Source organism: Gnatocerus cornutus, chromosome 2 (assembly GCF_029298725.1).
Source record: "Gnatocerus cornutus isolate USDA-ARS CGAHR chromosome 2, icGnaCorn1.1, whole genome shotgun sequence".
Classification (NCBI taxonomy): Eukaryota; Metazoa; Arthropoda; class Insecta; order Coleoptera; family Tenebrionidae; genus Gnatocerus; species Gnatocerus cornutus.
In genome coordinates, this window is record NC_142234.1 from 13,337,773 (window position 1) to 13,364,742 (window position 26,970).

Below are 26,970 nucleotides of genomic sequence, written 5' to 3' on the forward strand. Positions count from 1 at the left end.
TATGTAAAATATGAAGCTTAAAATACAAAGGCACCTGTAATAACTCGTTTGGAAAATTAAAACGAGCAAATGCACGACCTGGAAGTATTAAATAGGTCTTAGGAGTGACAAAGATATTTTTCGTTGCGACTAATTTCCCCGAGACAAATTCTTTTATAACTCGATTTTACGCACGGTAAGTTCTTTGATGCTGATTTATTTTTAATCAAACAGAATGTTTTGTTTTATTGCCGTCGTAATAAACGTTTTGGCTGAAAATTGTATGAATGTTTTTATTAAAATTAGCTCTTTTTTGAAATGCTATTTATTAAAAGTATTATTTTTCGTTTTGTGGAAGTTAGGAGCTATAAAAATGCTGTTAGCTTTTAAAAACCGTTTTACACAACGCAAGAGTTTGTAGAATTTCTTATATGAAATTTGTTTCGAAAATAAAATTACCGTGTAAATACACGATGCTGAGATTTTGTACGAAATTTGATACAATTCCTTACAAATTTTAAAAACTAAAATCTAAAATCTAAAACAGACTTCCTGAAAATTTATTTTGGGCAATGGCTAGCTCATTTGTGGAATTAACTTAAGTTACTGGTACTCATTTCTCGTAGAATTTCGGGTAAAATTCTAAACTTTTGTAACTTTTTTCGTACGTCAACAAATAACTGAATTTTAAGCGATTGTTATTTGGGAAAGTGAATTTTAAATTCCGTATTTTTTTTTCTCCATATCTCCGAAGTTACGACAGATAGATAGATGACGTTTTCACCATCGTTTATCTCGCACATTTGTTGCTAAGAATCCGGTTTTACTTTTTCCGAATCCGATTCATCGCGGTTTATCAGGCCGGAAAAAAGATCAGACCTGACAGCGTCATCACGGTTTTTTCATTTCTACCTAATGAAACGACTTATCGTTGCATCTTTTCATTTCAAAGTTGACCGTATTAACCTTGTAGTTTTATCGTCTTCGTTCTTTTTAATGATAATTGAATATTTAGATGAAGAGGGTTTAGCTACAAGGCTCTTGATTACATTCTAAAAGTGTTAGAGCCTATAGAAAATTGCTTTTTTTTCAGATCCTTATCCTAGCGAGCAGCAGCGGTACGACGAAATGTGCGCGGGTCCTGGTTATGGTGAGCCTTTCAGTACGGACACCTACAGGAAGAGCGCACCTCCCGTAACTGCGGAGTACCGAGATCAAAGAAACACCCACTTCCAACAACCCGGTGCCGTCCTAATGGTGTACGGTTTGGATCCTCTTCGGACCAATGCAGATAAATTATTTAATCTCATGTGTTTATATGGAAATGTTGCTCGGGTGAGTATCTTCTTTTTTTCAACAACTTTTCCGTATTTAAAATATGTATTACGATATGGCGGACGATAAACGAGGGTTTATTATGTAAAGATTACTTCTCACTCTTTTCGTGTCGTATCACTTTTACATAGTTTGCTGAACGGAAATGGAGAGCAGAAGAGAAATGATGTCTAGAGAAACTGTGCGACTTAAATAATGAGAAAAGAAAGAACACGATCATAATGGCTAATAAATTGTTTTGCCACCAAAAATTTCCAAGATTTTTTATCTGTAAATAAGTTTAATTATAGATACGTCCTTACATCCATCGTATACATTTTTTGTTTGAAAAATATTTTTCTTTAAATAGCATCTATGTCGTATAAGAAAGTGGCAAACGTGCCAAAATCGTGACATTTGTGACATTTTATGTGTACGAATCCAAAAAGAATTATCAAAACTGTAACGACTTAAGCTGCTTCTACCAGAAGACACCCACAAAAATATTTTTCAGGATCTCACCAATTCAATGTAAATTTTTCGATTTTTTTTCATCAATTTCTACAGGAACGACATGGGTAGTATTTTACGTGTGATTGATTGATCTTATTAATGATTACTATGTGTAATAAGAATCGTAACAATAATTTTAGGTCCCGTGTTTTGGGATTTGATTTTGACAAATGACAAAATAAAACAAAAATTATTTTTTGTATTAGAAATTAGTTGTATGATTGATCGCCGTCTAGAGACTGTAGTATTTATTAAATTGGAGTAAATTGTAGTCTTTGGGGAAAAGTAAATTTCGTTGTAGGATACGTTGCGTTATAATGACTTGACGTCGCATGTGTAGATCGTATAAAATTTTCTAAATTTTGTTGCATATTCGGTAATAAATTTTAAATGTACACAGATTGAATTAAATTAATGATACATTTTAATAAATGGCATGAAATTGGGGGAAGTTTTTTAAAGGTTTAATATACGCATGTTTAATTTTATGTTTGTGCATTTTTATTTCGTATATTTGACGATTGAAAAGCTATCGAAAATATTCCGACGAAGTTGATTTATGTGTGTATGTTAGTGTGTTTTGTATTTAATGTACTATGAATTTACCAAAAGACGTGAGAACCCTGAAACTAAAATAAACAGTAATTCGGCTGTTATTTCATGCAGATTTAATCTAGAAAATTTCAAATTTCCGTTAGTGTTCACTGACATTCAATAATAGAAAAACATTCGCAGCTCTGAAAACTATCCGCCCTCGGGCTTGGAAGCGAGTTTTGATCTTTTAGACACCACCGTTTATTTAATTTTTGATGAACTTCCAAAGCTCGGTGTCTAAATAAACCGTGAGCTCATCTGCAAGATAAATTTCTTAAATCGAATTTAACCACTGCTTGCACATGTAAATAGCGTTTTTTTCAATTTGGGGTCTTCCTAATTGAATTCACTTTGTTCTTGGTTCTCATTCAATTTTTACGTCTAATTAAGTTTTTTTTTAATGTTCCAAATCCTTTGTCGAACTACCGATGCCAAGAATGTCTATAGAGCGTAAAATGAAAAACACATAAACTGTTTCTTCTTAAATCACATCCTTAAATTGCGAAATAAAAATACAATTTCAGCTCCATTTACCAAATTTAATCCGTTCAGCGGGCGACATGTGTACGCAGAACGCATTTTTTACATATTTGAGGAGAATGCTGCCAAATGACTACGTTTCAATTATTGAAATTTATAGAGTTTAAAATAACAACGATCTTAATCTTAGAAGAACTTTCAAACTCCACTAAACTTCAATTTGGCGTTTAAAAGTTTGGAGCTTTATCGTCATTCGTGCTTGTGCTTAAATTCGTTGCTTGTTCATCAAATTGTATTTATATTTTTCCTGGGATTATTTTCAAACTCTGAAAACACCTACTAACCGGTAGAAACATTTTGTGGTTTTGAACGACATCGCTGTGACGCTGCTAATTGTCGGTATGTTTCACAAACCGAGTTAAGAGTTGAAAGCTTCACGGTTTACTTTTCAGCACATGTCAACGAGAACAGCGCAATGCTACCAGCGTTTCCGACGGTCTCTAATTTATCAAAGAAAGTGTTACGATGAACAGCAATATGTAGTTTCATTGAATTTGTCAACATTTTTCATTATTACTAAATATCGATTTTTTTTTCATTAGTTTTATTGAAAATGTTGACTCTTTTTAGAGTGGGTAAAATGTTCAATTAATTATGTATTTTTGCGTTCTGTAGAAAATTGTGACTATTCCAAATAGCAAATGCGCACAGGACTCTTGTCATAAAATATTTAGTAGGTTCATAATTTTACATCATTCTGAGTAATCTAATTGCACGAGTGACATTAATATCAGAATATGCTTAATTGAACGTAATGTAATTTCATATTTATGATTGTTTATTTAATTAGCACTGTAATAATTACAGCCGCACCCAATCAACCATTTTTTGTTTAGTAATGTTATGACCACAAAAATCAACGCCATTGTTCTTTTATAAAGACATTTACGATGTTTTGGAATTGCAGGAAATCTTGTAATTCTGGTCTATTTTTGCAGTAATTGTGTTTTCTAATTTATTTTATGTGCTTTGTTAGCGGAAAAACAAAATTTCGCAATGAAAACCTTTGAAATTAAATCCTCGCTTTATCGGAATGCCCAATATCGCAAATGTGTTTTCATAACACACGCATATGTTTCAGATATAATTTTCGTTTTTGTTTCAGATAAAATTTTTGAAATCAAAAGAAGGTACTGCCATGGTACAAATGGGTGATAGCGTGGCGGTGGAACGATGTGTTCAAAATTTAAACAACGTAACTGTAGGTCTAACGGGGGCTGCGCCCTTATCACACCACAACAACGCCAACGACGACAAGAACAACCAATCTGAACATAAACTACAACTAGCCTTCAGTAAACAACCTTTTCTTAGTGAAGTAACTAATCCTTATCCGTTACCTGATAAATCGCCCTCATATAAAGAATACATAACAAACAAAAATAACAGGTTCATGAATCCAGCAATGGCGAGCAAGAACCGCATACAGCCCCCGAGTAAGGTGAGTAAACAACGAAAATGAAAAATTTCCCATCGGACACGTTTCAGTTTCATTATTTTTATTTACTACGGCCGTTGTTTCGATTAATTTTCCGAGCTTCTGGTTAATTTCGTTCGTTTTTAGACGCTCAAGCTGTTAGAAGTGCCAAGTGTATTATTTTTGTCAGCGAGACAAACGAGCTTGGCTCAAACAAGCCGCACATACCATATTTGCATCATACTAAGATATAAAATTGTGTTAATTCGGTCTTCTACAATTCATGGTAACGGCGATACCGGGACTACAATTTCGTCAAATATTTATTAAACACTCAAGTCATCCATAATTTTAAGTACGTTTAAATCTCACCACGTATCCCGGGGCCTTTCTCTACTCGTAATGGTGCTCGAACTAACTCAATTTATAACGATGTGGACTAATGGACTGATCCCATTACCTAAAAAAGAGCTTCCCCACATTTTATAAATTTTGCACAACCATCAATGACACTTTTAAATAGTGGCTATATTTTACTCCCCATTCTCTGTTTCCGACGTTTTTTATCTCCCACACAAGGTGATGGGAGCATCGAATTACTGAATAAAATAATGTGCAGGGTGGGATTTGTTTATTACGGCTAACGAACAGTGGCGGGTCGATGTTTCTTTCAATAATTCAGAAGGCAGAGCGAATCTCAACGTGCCGATGAAATTCGAACGAGCCTTTAGTTTTTGTCGATGAGAAAAAAAGGATGTCGAGTTAAAACTTCTTGATCAATTTACACTACTTCAGTGAGACGTCGTGATGTTTTGATGAGAAGTGTGATAAATTCTAGTGTTTCATTAATCATTTGAAGTATTAATAAAATTCCTGAACTCAGCGTTTTGAAGATGTGGGGTGAAATATCGGAGTTTTTTGCCTGAAGTTTATAGATATGTTTTTAAAGTGATGGCTTGTTTTTACGACAGACATCAGACATCACACGACTGACAGAGCTAAAATATACAAATAAATTGATGGAACTGTACTGAAGATTTGACATAATATTCTGTTTTAAACCGACTGAACGTCAATGCCGGAATAACGACGTTATACACTTTCATTCGGCTAATTCATTCTTAGCGCGCTTTCATGTTTCCATTTCGCGTTTTTTAAATGTTTTTTTTATTGGCGGTTATTAAAAAATAGTGATTGATCAGAAAATAACTGACGGATTTTCAAACGGAACTGGACTCAGATTATAAAGCTGTTTTGCTGGATTCCATTATTTGGTCATTTGCTGAATTTCATTATTCGAAAAGTTACAAATTTAGTAACTGAATTTTAAATGTTGCAGCGCAGAAAATAAAGTGGTAAACTGTAAAATCCGTAAAACTCTTATTAAAGAATTTAAGTGTAGTTTGATGAATTTTCCCTGCTACACTCTCATCTAGTACCATATGGTTTTTTTATCCGCTTAAAGTAATTAAATAGAAATGAACTCGAGCATGTAATTCCGTTATTTAAACGCTTTTCGCGATGTAGGATATTTTTTGTTCGTACATAAAACAGATTATTTTTCTATCATGCCAACCTCCCAAATTATAAATCTAGCAATGACAATCCATTTTTATCACCCACTGCTGATTCCGCTGCCGTTGCAAAGCTTCCAAAGCTATAAATCTCGCTACTGCAGGACGTTGGATATCCATACATATTGTATGCCATTTTATTCGCAAACTCCGGAAGCGGTTTTTATCCTCGGACACTTACATAACATAAAAGCAAAGAAAAAACGACAACTCTCGTTATTTTCATAAGAATTGAGAACCATTTCAGAAATTTGCTTCCGTTTGCAGATCCTGCATTTTTTCAACACACCGCCGCAAGTGACGGAAACGGAACTAGTTCAAGTATTTCAAGATTACGACGTTGTTCCTCCGAAAGCAGTAAAGCTTTTTCCTATGAAATCCGAAAGGTCAAGTTCGGGCCTTCTTGAATTCGAAGACACCACTGAGGCCGTGGCTGCCGTGATGGCGTGTAATCACGCCGCCATTGAAAGTCCAGGTAAGAATTTTTCGCTTTTGTTGGGAGAAAATACGACACAGTTCGTTTCGTGAGGGAATTTTTGGTTTAATGACGGGATGTCTCAAATTGTTGTTTCTGGAGGCGTTAGACATGCAGTTTTGTTGCATTGATAAATGCTGTTATGAGTAATTTCACATCCTGTGAGTGGAGTTAAACGGAAAGTAAATCTGGCAGGTTTTGATAAATCGTGCTCTACACGGAATTCGCTATATTGTGACGGGCTAGACAAATTAACAACAAAAGTTTGCACTTTGTAGCCTGGTTTAGCTGCTAATGTTCTGCTGTCCGAATGCATGCAGAGCTGCTAAAAAATGAGGGTGTACACTGCAGGTGCACTGTTTTTTTAATTCTTTGGGAGAACGAGTTTTGTCAACCGCACGTAAAAGCAATTTAAATAAACCGATAAACATATTTCTGTAAATTTAGTAATAAACAACAGGCGAATGCAAAAAATAAATTGAGCTATAGATAGTTTAACGAGCCAACAGCGACGTAAAACCCAGTAAAATTACGACTAGTGTCCACTGATACTGACTGTGTGGGAACAAGTTAATTAACATAAATGCTATTTATATGTATGTATGTTCCTGCTTGGAATGATAATAAGTTGATTTTGCTGATCCTCCTCGCAATTTGAGACAAAAGTATCGAAACGAGGTGTGTCAATATTTTTGGAAAAAATTCGGAGCGAGGCCTAATTTTGTTGGTTGTTGTTTTAGGCACAAAATTCCCTTTCATAATGAAATTGTGTTTCTCGTCGTCCCGCAGTATGACGATCCGAAATGGGGACAACAATTCCAACGGAGCCGGAGAAAACAAACTAAAGTTAGAGTCTGAACATTAAATGAAGCTCCAATCCCTTTAATATAACCAATACATATCCTTTCCATATACCGTATGTCCATGATACGTTATTGTTAGTTGGAGGTACTTAAGGTATCCTTTTTTGTTTACTAGATTGAATCTCGTTTATCGAACATACGTAATGGTGTTCTAAATATTTTTTTAATTGTTGATATTATTTCGTTACTAATTTCAAAATGGTAATTCTGCGATTCCCCTAAGATAAACTAGGAAATTAGTATTACATATCTTAAAGAAGTTGACGTGGATGTTATCAAGATTTGTGTGTAACACAAGTTTTTAGCGCAATTTTTAAATGTTTAATTGCAACGACATTAGACGTAATGTTTTTTAAATAAAGTAGATTATTTATTGTTAGATGATAAATAAAAATAGTACTGTATATTTTCATTTGCACTAATTGTGTTATCACCCATAGTACTATGAAGGTTTGTTGAGTTATGTTATTATTTATTTCGCTCATTGCTTGTATCATGTTCGCATTGATCAATAAAGTCTCTTTTTGTTTTCTTTTTAAGTTTGAATTTGTGATTCTAGTTTTCATTTGACTTGTACATATGAATTTGACGCTTGGTTCGTTTTTTGTACATATTTAAATAACTGAAGTCAATATTGAATAACTCTAAATTTATTAAGATATCTAAGCAGAAACTACGAAACTGAAAGCAAATAACCATATTTAGGAACATATCAATTGTATTATTAATGAGAAAAATGATATTTTCAAAGTCTATTTTTTCTGTGCTTTGTACTTTTCATATACTTTGATAGGAAGCTACTAGGTTTAATTAAATCGATGGATTTAACGAACTGCTTAAAATTGACAGCTTCAGATTAAAGGCTTAGCTAATGACAGTTTCGTCCTGTGAATCTAATGTTACTTTAGTTAAATGTCTTCCTAACATATGTGTCCCAGTCTGACTCGGACCTAAACTAAAAACTGTTAGCTGGGACTGATCATGTGTTATTGATGTTCATAATCTACTAGTGTTTGTGTATGGCGTATTAAGACATGTGCAATAACAATTTGCAAAGTTACATTTCGACCACCATATTGTTACTGTGTTTTCTTATTTTTTAATATGGTGTAGACGATGATTTCAGACATAAAAGACAAATAGTTAGTTCATATCACATAGTATTAATTATTCGTATTATAGATTTAGATGTTATTTTTGTGCGGTGTACAGAAGTCTCTGGCCGTGCCTAGTCGAGTTTTTATTCCGTACTTATGGACCAAAAAATGGCACAGTTTCTCGAGATTTTGTAATAGCCGGCTCAAGGCCCCCGTACACCGTCAGTTATTGTTGTAGGAAACTCAAAACTATCGATAGATATTGGTGATTTCTAGGTGATAAATGATTTTCATTGATTATATTTTCTATCGACGAGTTCCGTTGAATACACACATATCCAAAAATCTTATCACTGGATGTCTACTTCAGTTGGCCAAATTGCATATCAAATAATCAATGAAAAATCAAGCTCTTCATGTGTGTTATTAATTTTGTAGTATTCTATGAAACTGCATTCTATAATATATATGTCGTAACAAAACATTAGTTGAGTCAATTATCTGTGCCTATAGCAGTGGTAGTCTATCTTTGTCTATCACACTCTTTACTCCAACTCTAAACCTTTACTACCTTGTTTCTCTCTGTGCTGTGATAAATTCGTCGCTCCAAGACTGCATTTTCTCAAATTTATTAACGTAGAGATTATTACTTTAATTCGCATAACCTGTAATTAATTTAGTTTCAATTTGATATGAACATTTTAATAAGGAGGCACTATTAATCTCGAATCATCTAGTCCCTTTGTGTTGAGTCAAAATCCGATCAAATCACAGAGGGAGACAAAACACACCATACCTACAATGCTTACACGTTCAAAAATACATCAACATGCAACAGACATGACAAGTTAAACATAATACACAAATAATGTTAAGTAAATGTATGTATTTTCCGATGCTGTGTGTATATATTTAAATTATCCAAAGTATTATAATATACGCGTAATTGTATGCCAAATATTTTCTGGCATTTTATTTTTGTATATGTATTGTTCCTAAAGACAGTTTTTCATATTAAATTTAAAAATTATATGTATATATCGGAACATACCATCTACAAGGATAGAATGGCTAGGTTCAGTATTACTGAAAGTCAATTCATTTTTTCAATAATGTAAATAAGTTATATTTCGTCGCTGAAATAAGTAAATTCATTATAAATTCATGTGTTTTTGAAGTGTAAGAATCACGTCCCGTCGCCAAATCCGACAACCTATCCTTTATCCACTTGCGCAATTTTAATTAATTTATGGAAAACAAGTGTCATGTACTATTCATAAAATGCATATGCTGACCTCAGTGGATCATCATTTTTGGTAAGTACTCAATAAATCAAGTTTACTATCTTTTAATGGATTACTTGTATGACATTTGTTAAAGCTTTTCAACAGCGGATTATAAATCATTCCGAAATATTTGCACGCACAATTTATACGAATTTGAACGGTTTGGCTATCACAATCATTTTCTACAATTTATTAGTTTACGTTTTGCGGGAAATGTGTTGAATTTTATGGACTGTAAACGCATATCTATTATACTGATACAAAGTAATTTCAAAAGGGCAAATATTATTTTACTGTCGTAAATTGGTTTCCGGCTCGACGAATATGGTGATGAATATAGACGATGCATGTACTCGTGCAGATCAGCAGGCTGCTTTTTTGGAGAACATGATTTAATTCGGAACACCAAAAATATTTTTTAAATCTGACGAGTGTCAGAAGATTTTCATTTCCAATCAATGTTTGTGTAATAAAATTAACATTAACAGACTTTTCCGTTTGTTTCTATTCATTACTACTGTTTGTTGATAGTGCTAAAAATAAATAGAAATGTTATTATAATGACCCTGACCATGATCAAGTGTCTTTTCACACCATCATTCCAACCGGTCTTTAACCTCTAACTTTCCTGTATTTCTGCAAATTTTCTAGGCGCAATTAGAACTGGTTCTTAATGGTCTATTAGAAGGCCTTTACTTAAAGCGAACAATTAAAATCTTGGAATGACCATATTTATGCATCATTTAATTGCAAAATTGTTCCATTATGGAATTCGATTTTTTTCAGAATTTTTGGTTTTGTAAATACTTTAGATTTTTTTTCTGTTTTACGATCTTAATGAATTGGATTTTTTGAACCTTGAATTTTCCATATTCTCTAAATCCACAGTTTTTGGTACTTTCTAAATTCTTGAATTAAATATTGCGAACATAAAAATAAAATCAGACCTGTTTTACCTTTTTTCAAAACATCGTTAATTTTAAGTTATTGAATTTACCTACTCCAAAGTAGTTTTCGTCTGTATTCCTATTAAAATGTATTGAATTCCTCAGGCGTTTTAGATCATTTCAAACATTATTATGTCACTGATGCTCAACTCTTGAGGTCTCTATCAGATGAAAATCCCGTGATTCGCATTTTTCAAATCTTCATTGTTCTCGATTTCTTCAGATTTTTCACGTGCAAAGATTTTAACCCGAATATAAGACAACGCATTTTGACATAATGGTCAAATTTCGTGTTCCGAAATGTTACCGTTTCCGAGAAAAAACAATGATTAAAGTTTTCAGAAATCACCTTGCGTCACTAAATTACCGAGGTTTTAATGTCAGTCCAGATTATCAAAAAATTGGGAATAAAAACACTAATTAACAAGTGGCAAAAATGCCTTTATTGGTGCTCCCGTCAGTTTAGCAATAATCGTGGTAGAGAAATGTTGGTTTTACAAGTGCCAAATTGTTCAAATTATTAAATTATTAGTTCATTTTTTTTATTTTTTGCCAGTGTTGTGATGAACCTAAATTTATAAAAAGAGTTTTGTTTACGGGTGAAACTGAGTTTCCCTGTTACATTGTGGATTGTCCAATGGACGACATTTGGCCACTTTTCATAATAACTATAGGTAACTGTTTTAATTATTTCATTTCTAATTAAAATTTTAGTTTAGTCGCCATAGCGAGTGGGAAATAGTTGGCTTACGAACCAATCAAGATAAAGATTCGCTCTTTTGAGGGTCCGATTTATTCAATCGAATAAAATTCAGTTTTAAAATGTATCCTGTCATTAAAATCAATAATAAGAGCGAGCGTAAACGTTTTTTGTTTGAACGGTTTTTGGAGTCTGTGGGAAATAGTTGTTAAATTCACTGCCATAAGGTCGAAAAACGGGGTAATCCGGGGGGCCTCATTCGAATTTTGATTTTATTTTTGCAGAATCATTATCTACAATGGTGTCTACAGTGGTTAAAATCTTTGCACTTTATTCGGGTTCACCCTATACTTAACTAACTTTTTTTATTCTGAAAAAACGGCATATTACGATTTCAATTTGAATGTTTTATCTAACTCTTATATTATAATATTATGATCAGATTCTCAGACCAAAAATATAAAAAAGGGCAATTCTACATAAGTAAATGAAAATTTGAAATTATGGAAAAATTACTATCTGAAATATTAATAATAATTTAAACCGATGTGATGAAGTGAAAATTTGTGAATCCAAAAACTGTAAAAACCCTACGAGTCTATAACATCATTAGACCTGAATTTTATAATAAAAAGCGTTTAACATTTTCTTTTTTCTAGACCTCTTCAGATTATTACTTTTATCTTTAAAATACATCGTCATTTTCTAGAATTGTTTTTTGTGGGAGCCATGCTAAAAGTAACAAAAAAAGTACTTCACGTGATAATAAATAATAATAATAATTATATTATTAAGGACCTTTTTTACTATGTTCGAAGGCTTGCCAAACTCGACGTACTATCATAATGCAGTCAAGTCCTATTTTAATTGTGTAATATGCATAAGATGCAATTTTTTCACATCTTAAGGTGTTTTTTCTTTCTTAAGAATTAACTGTTTAAATGAGTGGACACGTTTGTTTACAACACTTTATTAAAAAAGTGTACATAAAGTATTTAAACACGCTACAGGTCTACTGAAGTTAAAAAAATATTTCTGTAATTTGTAGTTGTGTGCTTTGCCTACACATTTATTGCATTGTTGGAGTGTTAGAAGTGTTTAAATACTTTGAAAAAGTTCTGTACACTTTATACAAATATATTAGTAACAACCGTCACCTTGCCCTATAAAATGTATTGTACATTTCTACAGGATATTTTTTTTACAAAAAATAGTGTCAATTTTATTTTAAATTGCATAAATTTCGTCTAGATATCTACATTTATTACAAAACATTTTTGACCAGCAAAAATGATACTTTATTGTTGAAGAATTAGAATTTGATTCCAACTAGGTGTACATTCCGAAACTGCTAGCTCGAAAATCTGGTGCAAAAGCTTGTACAAAATATTGTAGGAAAAATCTTCCAGAAAAGGTGATATGTTTAGAGCGACTTTTCAGGATCATCGTTCCGGATCTCTGGAAGAATGGTTCTGATTGGCCGCTGGCACTTGTCTGGACCCATCTTGCTCAGTTGCTTCTAAAGCTTTAAGTTTTCTGTGTTTTTCTGAAATAAACGGAATTATTCGATTTCTTTGCGAATTAAAATAAAATCTTACTGGCAAGCTTTAACATAATAATCCCCCACCATATTGACCACCCCCAACCCACTAAACAAAACAGTATCGTGAAAAATTGACCGAATCCGATGACCAAGTTGATAATGAAAGACCCAATTCGGGATCGGAAACCGTCTCTTTGAGAAAATCGGGCTTTTCCGATGCAGAGGCAAAACATTCCGCTGAAGATAGTTCCTGAAAATTTTCTTTCAAGGCCTAATTTTATTTTTTCGTGGTATACATACCAGTTCCTGGGGCTATACAATTCATTACCAGACAGAACCAAGCTAGAAACACTGGAAGAACCGGAATCGCTGCTTTCATTTGAGACGTGTGTTCAACTAGACTTTCGTCAATTTTTGGTCTAGTGTCCTGGAAAATCATGAAATAAGCAAATTTTACTGAAAATTTTCTCTTGGTACCTCAACAGGAACAGAAGGCGTCAAACTCTTCTTCTTACTCATCATAGAGGCCCTCCTACTATCCTCCACCAGCTCAATCTTCGACTTTTTCCTGCACTTATCCAAACAAAACATTTTTCTGAAGAAGCCACCACACGCTCTTGCACATCGCGTTCTAAAATCCAAACATAAAGTCGACATTCCTTTTAAGAATCTCTTTACCTGGGTGGAGGAGGCTCGCTAAGAATACTATCTCTTCTTTCCGCAACCCAACTTTCTTTTCGTTTACCAGTAGGAAAGCAGCCGCTATTATCACCAATTTTGTTTTTACCACAGCACTTCATTCTATCCCATATCTTCTTCTTTGGTTCATCAGGATCCTGCTCCACACTGATAGTAACGTCAGGTTTCTTCTTCCGGCAGTTGAAGCAGCCAGTTTTTTCTTTCTCTTGATCGGGTTTTATTGCCGCCTCTTTGTTTTCATTTTCATTTTTCTTGCCTTTACATGACATTTTCTTCTTGCATGTTGTGAGAAATCGCGTGCAGCCATTTCCTTTGGGCGGTTCTTGAGGCTCTTGTCGTGGTTCGTTGGAGGCCTGGTGGGGTGGAGGGAGGCTGTAATTAGAGGTAACGTGCGTTTACATTCTAGAAATCTGTGCAGTGCGCGAGCAAAGACTAATTTGTGTGTTAATTAATCAGATTTCGCGTTTTTTCTATTTCTTGGGGATTTACTATAACTCATTTTTTATTGTATGTTAATTGCGTTCTGTATTTGCGAAACTAATGCAAAATGGATTCGTTTATGGTCTTAAAACACGTAGCGTGTGGTAAAAAATGTGTATATTTAGGACAAGTAACTGAAGATAAACTCCGAATAAATATAAAACGTATCCCATTTTTTACATGTTTTAATAACAAGTAATGAATTGAACCAGTTTAATTTATACTTCAACGCAACTGGAGTTTGTCAAATGAATGAAACAGAAGCGCATTTATTTGGATAATTATAATAAATGATGAACAAAACTTGGAGTCGATGATACATGGGAACAAATGCAAGTGTCGTAAATTAACGAGTTACATTTTGAACTGTCATTATTGTCATTTATTGTGAACTTGGGGCCAGGGATTTTACCCGAACTATAGTTTTAAAACCCAATTAAGTGGCAACATACACATTTATTTAAAACAAAAATAGATGCATTAAGTCTGTGTTAGTAGAAGGATATTGACATTCATATTCCAACAAGTGGAAATATCATTTTCACGTGACTTTCATATTACACGGCTTTAGCTGTAACCACGGTTACGTTTTGTGTTACCATGGTTACGTTATGTTTACCATGGTTGTTACGTTATGGGAAAATTGGCATTTCATGTTAGACATAGACTGCGTTGTGGGTAATATAGTCTGTGAGATGGTTGTATTAGATAAAGCATAGTGTTTAACTCGGTTATAATGGTGGCCATACTACATTTGGATGATTAAAAAAGTTGTTTCAGGACTTATCCAATTGTAATATGGCCACCATTATACACAAATTAAATAATATACTGCTTTATGTCAATTTTTTGCAATTATAGACAAGATGAATTAGTTGACGTAGTCAAAAAGAAAAAGATATTGAAAAAGATCAAATGATCTTAGTAAATACAATATTTGTCTGTTTTTCGTGTTTTGTGACTCTATTTCGTAAAATATATTGATCGTCCACATAAATACAGACTCTAATCCTAAAACAATGCACGCAAATGATCATATCTAAAAAAGCTGGCATACCCTCCATTTTCTAGAACTCCATACCCATTATACTCTTCATGTAAAGGCATAACGTAAATATACGTCATTTTCGCGAGTTGCTCCTTTTTCCACAACATTTATTAAAATCTTATTTCCCTTTAATCTCAATCTAATAAATTCTAAAAATGTGATTTAACACAAAATTTTCATCACTAAATTCCAGGAACACTTCTTAATTTCACGTTTTTATTCTAAAAATTGATTTGTAAACTGTCACTGAAACAATGTTTTATGTTCCGCACGTTTCAACGCGTCGATGGACGCTTTCACGACTTCAATGCGGCCTCTAACGTCTTACATTATGGTGCTGGACGGAGGCCAACCCTTGACCAGTGGCGGAGCTAATTATTTTTTATTATAAAGCTCTCGCATAAATCAATTTTGCGGAAAGGGTTGAAATTGGGGTGTGTTCTGCTTTCTCTTTTATTTATGGGTGAGATAATCTACAATTGGAATCTGACGTTTAGAATGAAAGTTATTTTGAACAATTTTTTAAAAATATGCATTTTTACAAATGGTGGATGCGCCGGGTTAAACCAATTTTTGTACTTTCTTATAAAAATTTTTAATTTATTTATCCGTAGAAGATGTCCAGTATTAATAAATAATAAATAATATAGGAGAAATAAAAAATTCAAACTTTACACTAAACAATTTTTGCTGTTTTTTTTTTTATTTTAATTAACAAAATTCTGGACCATTTCGTCTCTACGCCTCTGCTTTCGCTGGACACGCCATTTTCCACTTGCTGGCCATTCCAGACGCCCAGATCACGCAACCCAAGAATAATAAGAAAACCTCCTTTACCCCTCACTAGCAGAGAACTAAGAGAGTTATGCTAATCTATGTCAGGGTTACAGTTTTCTCGAACTATTCGCGAGTATTTACAACGTTTTTCCGTTGAGATTATTTTTAAAAGATTTTGAGCAAAAGACCTTCATCACTTTTCACAAATGAGCAGGTAAAATCGACCTTCAAACCAAAGTGAAATTTTGATTAATGATAGTTATCGATTTCTCATAACGCGAATTGGGGTTCCTTTGAATTTTTCCACCTACGATGATTAACAAGTCTACTTTATATTTTGCGAAGGATAACCCCCAGAAAGAAGACGAGACAAAGTGTGGTGTAATTAATCTCATACATTAAAGTTAAAACCTTGAAACTTCCTAAATTAACGTTTTATGTGGAATTAAAATTAACTTAATTGTGTTTCAAATTTTGTATCCTTTGTTGATATAAATTTGTCTTGTGATAAAGTTAATTGCCTGCTGCGCCGCAAAGTTGTCAATATCTAGAAATTTATGGCACCACAGGGCGCTGTTATTGAAGGTATTGGGACTATAAATTTTCCATCGAAATGTGAATGCATCAATTGGAGACCAATTTTAAACAGTCGACTTTCGTGCGTCGCAAAAGTGTAACTAAGCTAATCAATTTAGCGATAAAAATAATTTAGGTGGTTACGTCACCCTTTCCGCCTTTTTGTTATCTGGGATTTCCATATTTAGGCCCCGGAGAAAATTTAGTAATTTTGTTATTTTTATGTTTGTTTGATAAGGTACCACAAATCACGCTTTAACTAAATTTTGAAAAACTTCAGGGCGTTTTGTGGAGGTGGCGCCACCACCTCTAAATGAACAATGCAAGCTGCAAGGAAATCTTTTTCAAGTACAGATTTCAATATATTCAAGACTTTTTTGTTTAAAGGTACAAAGAAAAGTTCTATTTTTCATGCTTGTTTATGTTCGAGAAAATCGATGGATTCTGTTTTAAATGTTTTGTATGGAAAAGTGCGAAAAACAACTCGCACTGGTCGATAAGGTAATTTGGAAATGCAGTTTATTTCCATTATGAGATTCTACGGGAAAAGAACGCATTTGTTCGGATTAAGAGGAGTTACGTAACTGTACGCTTTAAAAATAACATTGGAGAGCCCATCAATTTATAACTAAGAACACTATTGCTTTGGTTTTGTGTTATTTTCATCGTGTTTTTTGTTGAAACAAACAGCCAAAAAATTATGTTATGAAATACATATTAGAAAAGTAAAATTATATACAATCCTACATTATCATCCCGTTCAGTAATAGATAATTTTTATTCCGGTAATATTTTATCTATCACAATCATTAATTACAATTTTCGCCTGTACTTTAAATTGTGATGTTTCATTGGGAAAATGGTGGATGCGCCGGGTCTAAATAGTTCAAATTCCAATTAAAAAGAAAAAAACAATCAGTTAGGTTTTCAATGTCCACTTTGACAGACAATTCTTTATTTAAAATTGGAATTGTCGTCGTGTATTACGTAATAAATTAGTGCGAGCCCTGAAGTGAATTGAAATTTTTCTCAAATGCAAATAAATTACTGGTTACAAAATAATTACAAAAAAAACAAATGAAATAAAATCTTTGTAAACGTAATTATGTAACCCAACGTTCAATAGGAACATATTTATTTATTAATATGCAAACTATGCAAAATAAATATTTTGCCATCAAGATGTTGCATAATTGACACAACTACCGCGATTTTCTTAAACACTAAAATAACCACGTCGTCTACGTGTCCTTGTGCTTTTTTTTTTAGTTTTCACAACTGATCATCTTTTATCAGATGGAGAGGCTTTTCCTTAAAAGAAAAAATACAACTGTCTAAAACATTTTTTTGCCATTATTTTTTACTTACAGAACTGTTAGCATTTCTATTAGACTACATTTTTATCAGGAGACAGGATTATTTATGTGCAAAAATGTGAATGAAATTTGGATATTTTCCAAACAATTCTCTTCTATTGTATATCCATTTCTAAACACGAAATTCAGCATACCTTTGGTACTTTAATAATAAATATAATATGAAGGTTTACTTTAATAAGACATAACGTAAGATGCTATAAACTTAATTGTCTTCAAGTTACAAAGTAGACAACTTTCCATTAATTATATTAAAGTAGTCATATGAATGTTTGAAGATTGTAATTTTAACAAAATTTCTATACTGTATTTATTAATTAATTAACGAATTGTAAATTGAAAATAATAGACTAAAAATAGTAAGATCGATTTTTAATTGGTTATGTTCAAATATAAATAATAGTGAAGATTAGATCTCTTAAATATAATTACGAAGACAAAGTAAACATTTGTTGCTGAAATTGTAAGAATACTGTGTAAAATACCCAGAGGTATAACTGTTTCTTACAGTTATTGTATGCACACTTTAGATTAGATTTTTCAACGACATGCACACACATATCTCATGTATTTATCGTGAATTTCCTTCAACACACACGGCAAAGTGCATCACTCCTTCAATTTACTCAGGATCGATATTAAGATTATTAATAAGACCAACTAAAATCGTTCATTTTTGGACACTCCTAAAACGTAACCGCGAACGAAATAGCAATGTTATTTGGTATTCAGTCTCAATTACAAAATCGTCGATATGGATGTTTGCCGAACGCAAAGAAAGACTTCTCCAACTTCCGCATACGCCACTTTTTAAAAATCTAACGATCGTTCCATTTACATTAAGTAAAACCTTTAACGATGAATTATTCATAGAAGAACACAGTAAACGATATTTTTGAAAGGTGACATTCTTGCAATGTGGTCGCAAAAGTTTGGAAAACGATCTGTTGGAGTTACAATAATCTTATTTTTGAAATCTAGCGTTCAGATTGAAACGCATAAATTTACACCTGCAGGTTAACAAAAAACCTGAATGGGATTTCATGCTTTGTGAAATAAATTTGTAAAGTCACATAATTGTACGATTAAATTAAAAAAGATGTAAATCTGGACACATGGCTTCGGTTATGAGTACGCGTACTTTTGGAGAGGTTTAGAATTTGTTCACCCCTGTAATGTCGCGTGTTTCTTAGCAGTATCACAACAATCGCTGACCGGTCACGTGACTCACCCTGAAACTAGCGTTCACCTCTTGAGATTTCATATTTTACTCTTTCTTTTTCTTAGACGTAGTTAACGGTTTTAGAAAAACTAGACGCCATAAACTGTTACTGGGCACATGCCTTTGCCAAGAATTTCACGAATGATGGAATTTATTTCATGAGGTTTGATGATGATTTCAAAAGGACCTTGACGTCTTTTTCAAATTTTAGTTTGATTCAAGTAGCCAACTTATAACTATGAAATTACTTTTATCGTGAATTGCACAAGCAAAATTTTTTATTATTTTTGCTCAAACTTCTAATATTAGTAAGATGACTATTAGTCAATTTATCAATAACTATCATAACTGACCCTTGAACTTTTCGCCCTCAAGCACAGACACCCGACTTTTAGCACGCACAAACTCACTTGACCAAACTTATAGATTTGTTTTATGCCACTGGACCACTAACCCAAATATGCGCTAAAATTAGTTCCACGATATCATTAATACAGGAATTTACATCCCTTCATTTCAACATTTAAAAACTCACCCAGGTCTTTCAGTCAAGCCGTTGCTGGTATCGAACCGAATATTTCCACTCTGCACCTCCACATCCATCGGTTTCTCCTTCACCGTGATCTTGATGGGCTTGACATCGTGCGCCACTACCGTCCGAGCTTCAATTATGCGCTCATTGACACTCTTGGAGTTGACTCTACCCTCTGGACTAATGAGCTTGCTCATATTGTTCTGTACGTGTTCCTCCAAAACTCTCGCTGATGGGATGATTCCTGTCGAAGACACGTGGTTGCTATTCACGTGGTCGACGGTCCTCACGTTGGTTTCTTCCACTGTAGGCAAAGCTGTGGTGGCATTTTTCGTGTCTAAAGCTGGATTCACTGGCTTTTTGTCATCGTTAGACATTGCGATAATCGTGTTCGCGGCTGGTGATAATTTGGTTAAACCAGATTCTTTCATTAGTGTTTGCGTGTTGAGGACGCTGTCGTTCATCTTGTTCATTGCATTGGATACACTTGTTGCACTGAGGACGCGACCGTCGACTATAGGAGCGATGTTTTTTTCACTGTCAATTTTAGCCTCTATCTTTAGAGGCTGAGTTACAGTAGTCGTTGTGGAAGACACCACCGTTGTGGCTGAAGGCTGAAGAAGATCAGAGAGTTTCACTAAGCTTTCCGACTTTTTCAAGGAATCGTCACTTGCTTTCGTTTCAGAGTTTTGAGCGTTCTTGTCACTTGTCTTACTGTTAGTTCCTTTGGAAGTTCCTTCTTTCGCGGGTGGCGGTGGGTTGGCTTTCCGTACCTCTTCCACAGCGATTTTACTTTTAGAGTTTGTTTTAGTGATGGTATTTCCGTTCGTGTCTTTGGTACTGTTTTTCACACCTTTGTTATTATTGCCGTTGTTATTATTCTTGTTATTGTTTTTGTTGGACACTAAACTACTTCTAGAATTGGTACGCGTGGAAATACTCTGTCTTCTCACTAATCGTCTCTTGTCAACAGTGTCCGATTCCTCTGTAGTCTCTTCACTCAGCACTTGGGGTTTAGGAGGCACTTTTGGTTTAGTCCGATTATAACTATTAACTTTAGCTTGCACATTTCTGTAGTTTTTTACCGGTATTCTCGTCGGCGACGTGGGGTTTTTCCCAGGACTTGGTTCCCTCGACGGTGCTCTCGGCGGCCGATTGACAAAGGATCGACTTCGCCCCGGCGAAACATACTTCTGTTGGTTATTTGAGACTTTTGGGGAAGACTGTGATTGACTTGGCTCCGGCGAACTACCTACGATCGGAGAAAGTCTTTGGAAGGCCGTTTTAGCATATCCCGGTGCCTTTCTTGGACTTGGAGGAGGCCTCGTTGCCACCCTCCCCGTCGGAATATTCGTCAGACTCTGACTCAACTGCGAATTAAGTTTTCTTCTATTCGGAGACGATTGAAAATCAGTAATTTTCTCTCCGAACGCGGTGGCACTTCCTCGACGCGACAATCGCGGGATTTTAGAGTAACGAGAATCATTGATAGCGAAAGATTCTTGCGGGGGCGGCGAAGGGGCAGGCGACGCATGTCTGGACCCGATCGGGTTAAAACCGCGTCCACGAAATGGGCTAACACGCCCAGTTGGAGATGGACTCCGGGATCCGGGGGCGCTGGTGGGCTCCGCCAAAATGGCAAAGGACATGTTCTTGTGACGTCGACTCGAAGGAGTGAGTCTAAAAAGAAGGAACAAAAATCACATAGTCGGAAATTTTCGTTTTACCTGTAGGGTTGCGGAGCGATCGGTGGGTCCTGGGGCGCATTATCTTCAGGTGGAAGAATTGTGAAAGCTCCTGGAGTTTTGTGATGGGAAGATGCTTCATTTTCGTATTTTTTGTTCGTTCTATTTGTATACGTGTTTCTGTGTTCTGGAGAACGCATTTTTAAATCAAAAAAATAAAAATTTAAGGTTTAAGTCGTATCTTCATGATCTGTCTAATGCTGGAGTTGTGGCCATTTTTGGATCTGAAAAGACGCAAGCATATTAATAAACAGAAGTAGCTTTATTGCGATTCTAAAAGAAAGCAAAACCACATTTCTTTTCCAATAAGAAAATTTTTACAAATTTCTAAGGACTAGGCTTCGGGCTATGTGGATTCTAAGGCTAATTGAAATTTCAATTTAATAATTGTGTAAAAAAAAACATAATTAAATGAATCAATTTAATGATGCATATAAAAGTATAAAGAATCAAAGAACTAATTACAAATATTTGTTTCTTGGTTTTAAGGTTACAGCGTCATAAAAGTGGTAATGGGGCCTTTCTCCGTTTGTGGCAGCCATAAATTCTTCTTATTTCTCGACGTCCGGGAAAACTACTGCTTCAAACTGAGACCTACATTTCTTAATTACAAAAATTTAATTGCATTTTCTAAGAGGCAATTTGTTCCCAGCAATAAAAAGCCGCGTTATCTCGTCCATCAAGACAATATACTAACAATTTTTTCCACGTACTTTTACCAAATTAAAGAAGCCATGCAGTGGATTAAGGTTAGCAATGCACTCAGACACCGTGCAATATCAAACGGCGCCATTTCTCACGACATGTAATTTAAAAACGACCACGGCTGTTACCTCAAAAGATTATGTTTATTTCTGTGCTCGTGGTTCGTAACTAATTATTTGAAATCGCACTAACAGTTTGGTTTCTGTTAGGATCCAGTTGTTCTAACCAGGAAAGACAAAGGATGAAAGGTTTTCAGATTTCGTGTCTCGTTGTGGGGTTTCCAATCAAGCGCTGTTGTAATTTTTAATTAGGAATTTCACCGAGGATGTGCTCCATATAATGTCACGGTTTAACATTCGATAAGCAAGAATGCTTCAATGGTTCCGTTGCATAATTATTTGAAAGCACGGGGTGGAAAAAACGACGTGCTTCACTGAGGAAAATTTCCAGTTGAAAAATGTTGGCGGAAAAGAATGAAAAATGTTCCGAAAAACGATCGTTTGTACAGCTCCTATACATATTTGGGTCAAATTAATATAGATATGCAGATTTTACTAAATTAGTGTGCCAATCAAAATGACAGGAAATAACTATTTCTTAAATGCTCAAATTTCTAAATCGGTAATAATACATATATTTCGTTATAAACTGTTTAATTAATATCCCGGAAACATTCAAATTAGTGCATTTCTTAATGTTACAAAATCATTAAACATTCACATCAAGTGAAAATCGCTATAAAATATTCAATGCTATTAACGGAGCATCAAATCATGTTCTAAAAATATTCGCTTGCAATTAAAAGTAAATCAGTCATTATTATTTAATTTGACCGTATACATATTCCTTCAGCTTTAATATAAGCGCATTCGTGTTTCATGCAAACTTCTCCAGCCATTTAAAGACCTCTCAATGAGATTTCAGGTCATAAAACTTCATTACTTTACAAATTAAAGATTGATATTTGTTTTGAATTTAGTAAATATGTGTTTCGTTTTATGAGTAAATAATTAATAATTTTATGTTTTCGTTGGTACCTAGAATACCGTAACGAGTTATGATATATTTTTATAGTTATTTTTATATTTGTTGCATGTACTTTAACCGTAAATACTGTGAAAGCGATTAGCAACCAGAATATGCAACAGAATTTGTAATATTTCAAATTAATCAAACCGAGTGGCGAAAAAATTACAACGGCAATCAGAGTAATAGGAGCGATAATAAATCATAAATACGGTGATTATACTTTATGATGAAAAGCAAATTTGTTGTTTTTTATCTTGTTTATGTAACATGACAATTTCTTCAGAACGGAGCTCCAAGAAGAAAGCGCATCCACCATTTTATAGATACCTATATGATTAAAGTTTCGGGGGTTTTTAACGGTTTCCGCTTATTAAAAACGGTTAATAAGTTAAGGCCATTTGACACTTCAAATTGCATAAAAAAGTGTAATTTCGAGTGAAAGTTTTATCACTATTTGGAACACATTTTTACACATACTATAACAGAGTCCATTGCTTGGACTTAATCAATAGCCCTAGAACTTATGTAAGGTTCTAAAATAGTATTATGCTGTCGTTAGCCGCTGTACAAGTGCAATGTCAATGCTAAATATCGACACAAACTTCTGAAGTGACCATTAAAAATAATCTAAAAGTAATTCAGCAGCTACAATACATTAATAAAAAAAATACATGTAGTGCATAAATATAATTGCTGCAGTTAATATAAAGCTTGTAATTATTTCATTGACATGAGCAGCTTCTAGTCTACTTTCTCTTATTATGGTAGGTCAGACGCTCACAAAGCGTGCACTTAGCTGAATAACAAAAAAGAAAATTGCACACTTAAGTTGTCTTATGATTATTTTAAATTTCTATACCGTTTTCATTACACTACGTAAATAAACCACAAACGTGCTCTTCATAATTTTTAAAACACAGCACTTCTAATTTTAATTTTTACGTTTCATTGAATTGCAAATTTCATTACCATGCAGTGATTAGTTCAATTAAAACATTATACGGCACTAAAAGTGTCAGGTCAGACTTACAGCGTAGTTCCTCTGTTTTACAAAATCAAAATACACAAACGAATCGGCGAGGAAATCAATTAGATTTGGTGCTAATTAAGGAATTATAACAAGCTTTGCCTTGACATTCTTGTTCAGTTTTGTAAGAATTTTTGAAAAAGTCTAGCATTGAGAATATTGTTGGTTAATATGTGGCCACGTGCATGCAGCTCCCATTTATTTTGAAATACCGCGGAGATTTTACTGATATAATATCGACACGAGACTGGGTATTTTTAATTTTTGCAATACTTAATATAAGGTGTATGCAGATTTCGTCTTTGTTTTTAGATTTCCGAATGTTTGCCAACGCTCTTTTCACGTATTGATTTTTTCGCTAATTTATTCATTCTTTCGAGGTGAGCTCCTTATTATTCAATGAAATAGTTGTGCCCGAAGTTCGTGTATAGTTTCGGCAATTATGGTGGAGCATAAGCAACGTTTCATGAAGGCATTTCCTAAATAAGAAGATCGCCTATTTTCAAACGAAAGACTTAATACCGTCACTGAATAAAGTCACAAAAAGGAAGAGGAGATTTTGGTTGTGTTATGGGGGTGTAAAATGCTGTTTATTGACGATTGTTCAAAATAGGAAGTTTTTATGTTTTTTGTTGATGCCAATGTTGGTAATTTACACGAGCTTTGTGTGAGCGGGAGCCATGTTCTAGGGTGGCCTTCGATGGAGTCCTTGAGGTTTCCACACGGGTTTTCATCCCTTATCTGATTTTTTCCAAATAGAAATGAGCGTGGTAATAAATTACTAGAAACTTGAGACAATTTAATCTCTTTTGTTTTGGCGCTAAATTATGGACAAAAATAAACAGGATATTGTTCCTATCCTTGAATGAAAACGAAATGGTTCCACCACACTAGGTAGTAAAAATTTAATACACTTCATCAGATATAGGGTTATTTTTTTTTTAATAACAGGAATTTGTAGAGTAGTAATTTTACGAAAAATTGGGTCTAAAAATATCGTAAAACCATACAATTTCAATGAGAATTTAGATAGGCAGTTTTCAAACCACGGAAAAATTTTTCGCCACCAAATTTATTAGACTTTATTAGAAAGCCTATAAAACTGAAATTTGTCTGACAAAAAAATATTAAAAATAATAAGCAACAGGTTATAAAATTTGTGTACAACAATATGAATTTTCTCGATTTTTAAAGAACTGCTTTCAAAGGATAATTTGAAAAATAATGTCTTCATAAAATTACTATTGTTCCATAGAAATTGTGCATTTATTTCCAATTGCATTTTTAAATTCATATTGAATAAGATGAAATACAAGTAACTAATTTCCATTAATATGCTATAATTTATTTTTAATACATATTTAAAACACATTTTCCTGACCCAAATAGAACGAGCACGTTGGAAAATTTAGCTTATTTGTCCAAGGCGGCACTAATTAGGTCTAACTTCGTGGGAGATATTAATTGTTGATAATTTTCCCCTGTTAAAAAGCAATAACACACCCCTACCCCTAAGGCGGATAATTTATGAGCCCTGTACTCTAGTCTTACTAACACAAATAGGGCTACAAATGGAAGAAAATTCTTGACTTAATTTCTTCAAACCCCTTTTTTACATAATTCGATTTTTATGTTACTAACACCGATTTTCAGCCAATCTGTCGCAGTTTTCGCAAATAGATTAATTATTTAATTTTTAGACAAGTCCTGAATGTGGATCTAATTAAAATTGCACACCGGAGCAGATGTTATGATTTTATTTAAATCTCCGGCATGTGTAAACACACTGATTTATTAACAAGCAGTGAAAAGTGACGACACACTTTCATATCCATTCTTAATTAACTTCTTTTGATTACCTTTGTTTGATTTGGCCCTCATGTGTTCTATCTTGTTACAATTCTTTTTCCAAATCTTCCATTCCTCGGTAAAAATGATTTTTCTTCGCCAGCGTCATTAACGTGGAAACTCTTCAACAACAAAAATTTCTTTAAACACAGATTTTATGAATAACCCGGGTTTCGAACACATTCACAGTCACATTGCACCACAATACGGTATATGTGTGTTGTTCAAAGTTACTGCTGCGATGGTAGCGCCACTTAAAGGTGGCGGTAAACTGCGCGCTAACAGCCAAGAAAGCTTCAACGACCTACTTGCTACCGCTTTAACACCACCCCTTCTTTAAAAGCCACGCGAACTCCGGAGCGTGGGAGGACCGACCAACCAGAATTTTTCGAAGTGATGTAAAGAATTCGTCATTAGTTCTGAAAATTTTTTTTCTTCTAGGTAGCGGGGCGATGATCATTTATGAGAACAGTGTTCAAAAGAAAAAGAACAATATTTTAGGGCGCTCGTTTTAAATTTACGAACAGAAGAAGACTGAATAACAAATAAGAGCGTCTAGTTATTGCTTTTATTAAGTTTTTTATTCAAAAAGTACGACTACTGTTAAAATTTTCACAATATAAGTCGTCTTTAAAGATGAACATTGCTGTAAACGGTAGACATTTAAAAAAAATTATATTAGGGTACATTGTGGCTTTCTTGTCGTGTTATACTCTTCATGAACTGACAAATTGTCCTATAAAAGTAACATTACGAAAGTTATCTAATATTTTTTTCACTTCTTCAGTAATGGTTTGGAATTGAGTTAATTGTCACAAACGTGACACAACATTGTTTTAATTTGTTCAAGATGTACTTTCTACTATTTTAACACAATAAACAATAGGCATACAAAAAGATGAAAATAATGTTATAAATCTGAATTTGAAAGTCTTTCTATGTGGTTAATTCAATTGTGAATTTTTCCAGTTTTTAGAAACATGTAGAAACAATACTAAAAGCAACAGAAAATCATTTGAGTTTAATTTAGCTCATAATAATATATATTTTTTTAATTTTGCATG

General features: G+C 33.8%; 2 protein-coding genes across 2 annotated transcripts in view; one reads left to right on the plus strand and one right to left on the minus strand.

Moving 5' to 3' along the window:
- The window catches only part of sm (heterogeneous nuclear ribonucleoprotein L), a 69,785-nt gene extending 60,256 nt beyond the window's left edge, over positions 1–9,529 (plus strand). The window contains exons 7-10 of the mRNA XM_088050936.1: positions 1,073–1,314; positions 4,046–4,381; positions 6,199–6,406; positions 7,147–9,529. Of these exons, the coding sequence (XP_087907062.1) occupies positions 1,073–1,314; positions 4,046–4,381; positions 6,199–6,406; positions 7,147–7,271 (911 nt within the window). The 3' untranslated portion in view covers positions 7,272–9,529. The remainder of the gene's footprint in view (positions 1–1,072; positions 1,315–4,045; positions 4,382–6,198; positions 6,407–7,146) is intronic.
- Positions 9,530–12,253: 2,724 nt separating this feature from the next.
- On the minus strand, positions 12,254–26,181 carry stum (mechanosensory transduction mediator stumble). The gene is made up of 8 exons (XM_088030898.1): positions 25,918–26,181; positions 21,280–21,521; positions 19,556–21,232; positions 13,521–13,913; positions 13,320–13,473; positions 13,143–13,269; positions 12,898–13,092; positions 12,254–12,845 (listed from the first exon to the last, which is right to left on the minus strand). The coding sequence occupies exons 2-8, from the start codon at positions 21,435–21,437 to the stop codon at positions 12,742–12,744; spliced, it is 2,808 nt and encodes a 935-aa protein (XP_087887024.1). The 5' UTR covers positions 21,438–21,521; positions 25,918–26,181; the 3' UTR covers positions 12,254–12,741.
- Positions 26,182–26,970: the final 789 nt, after the last annotated feature.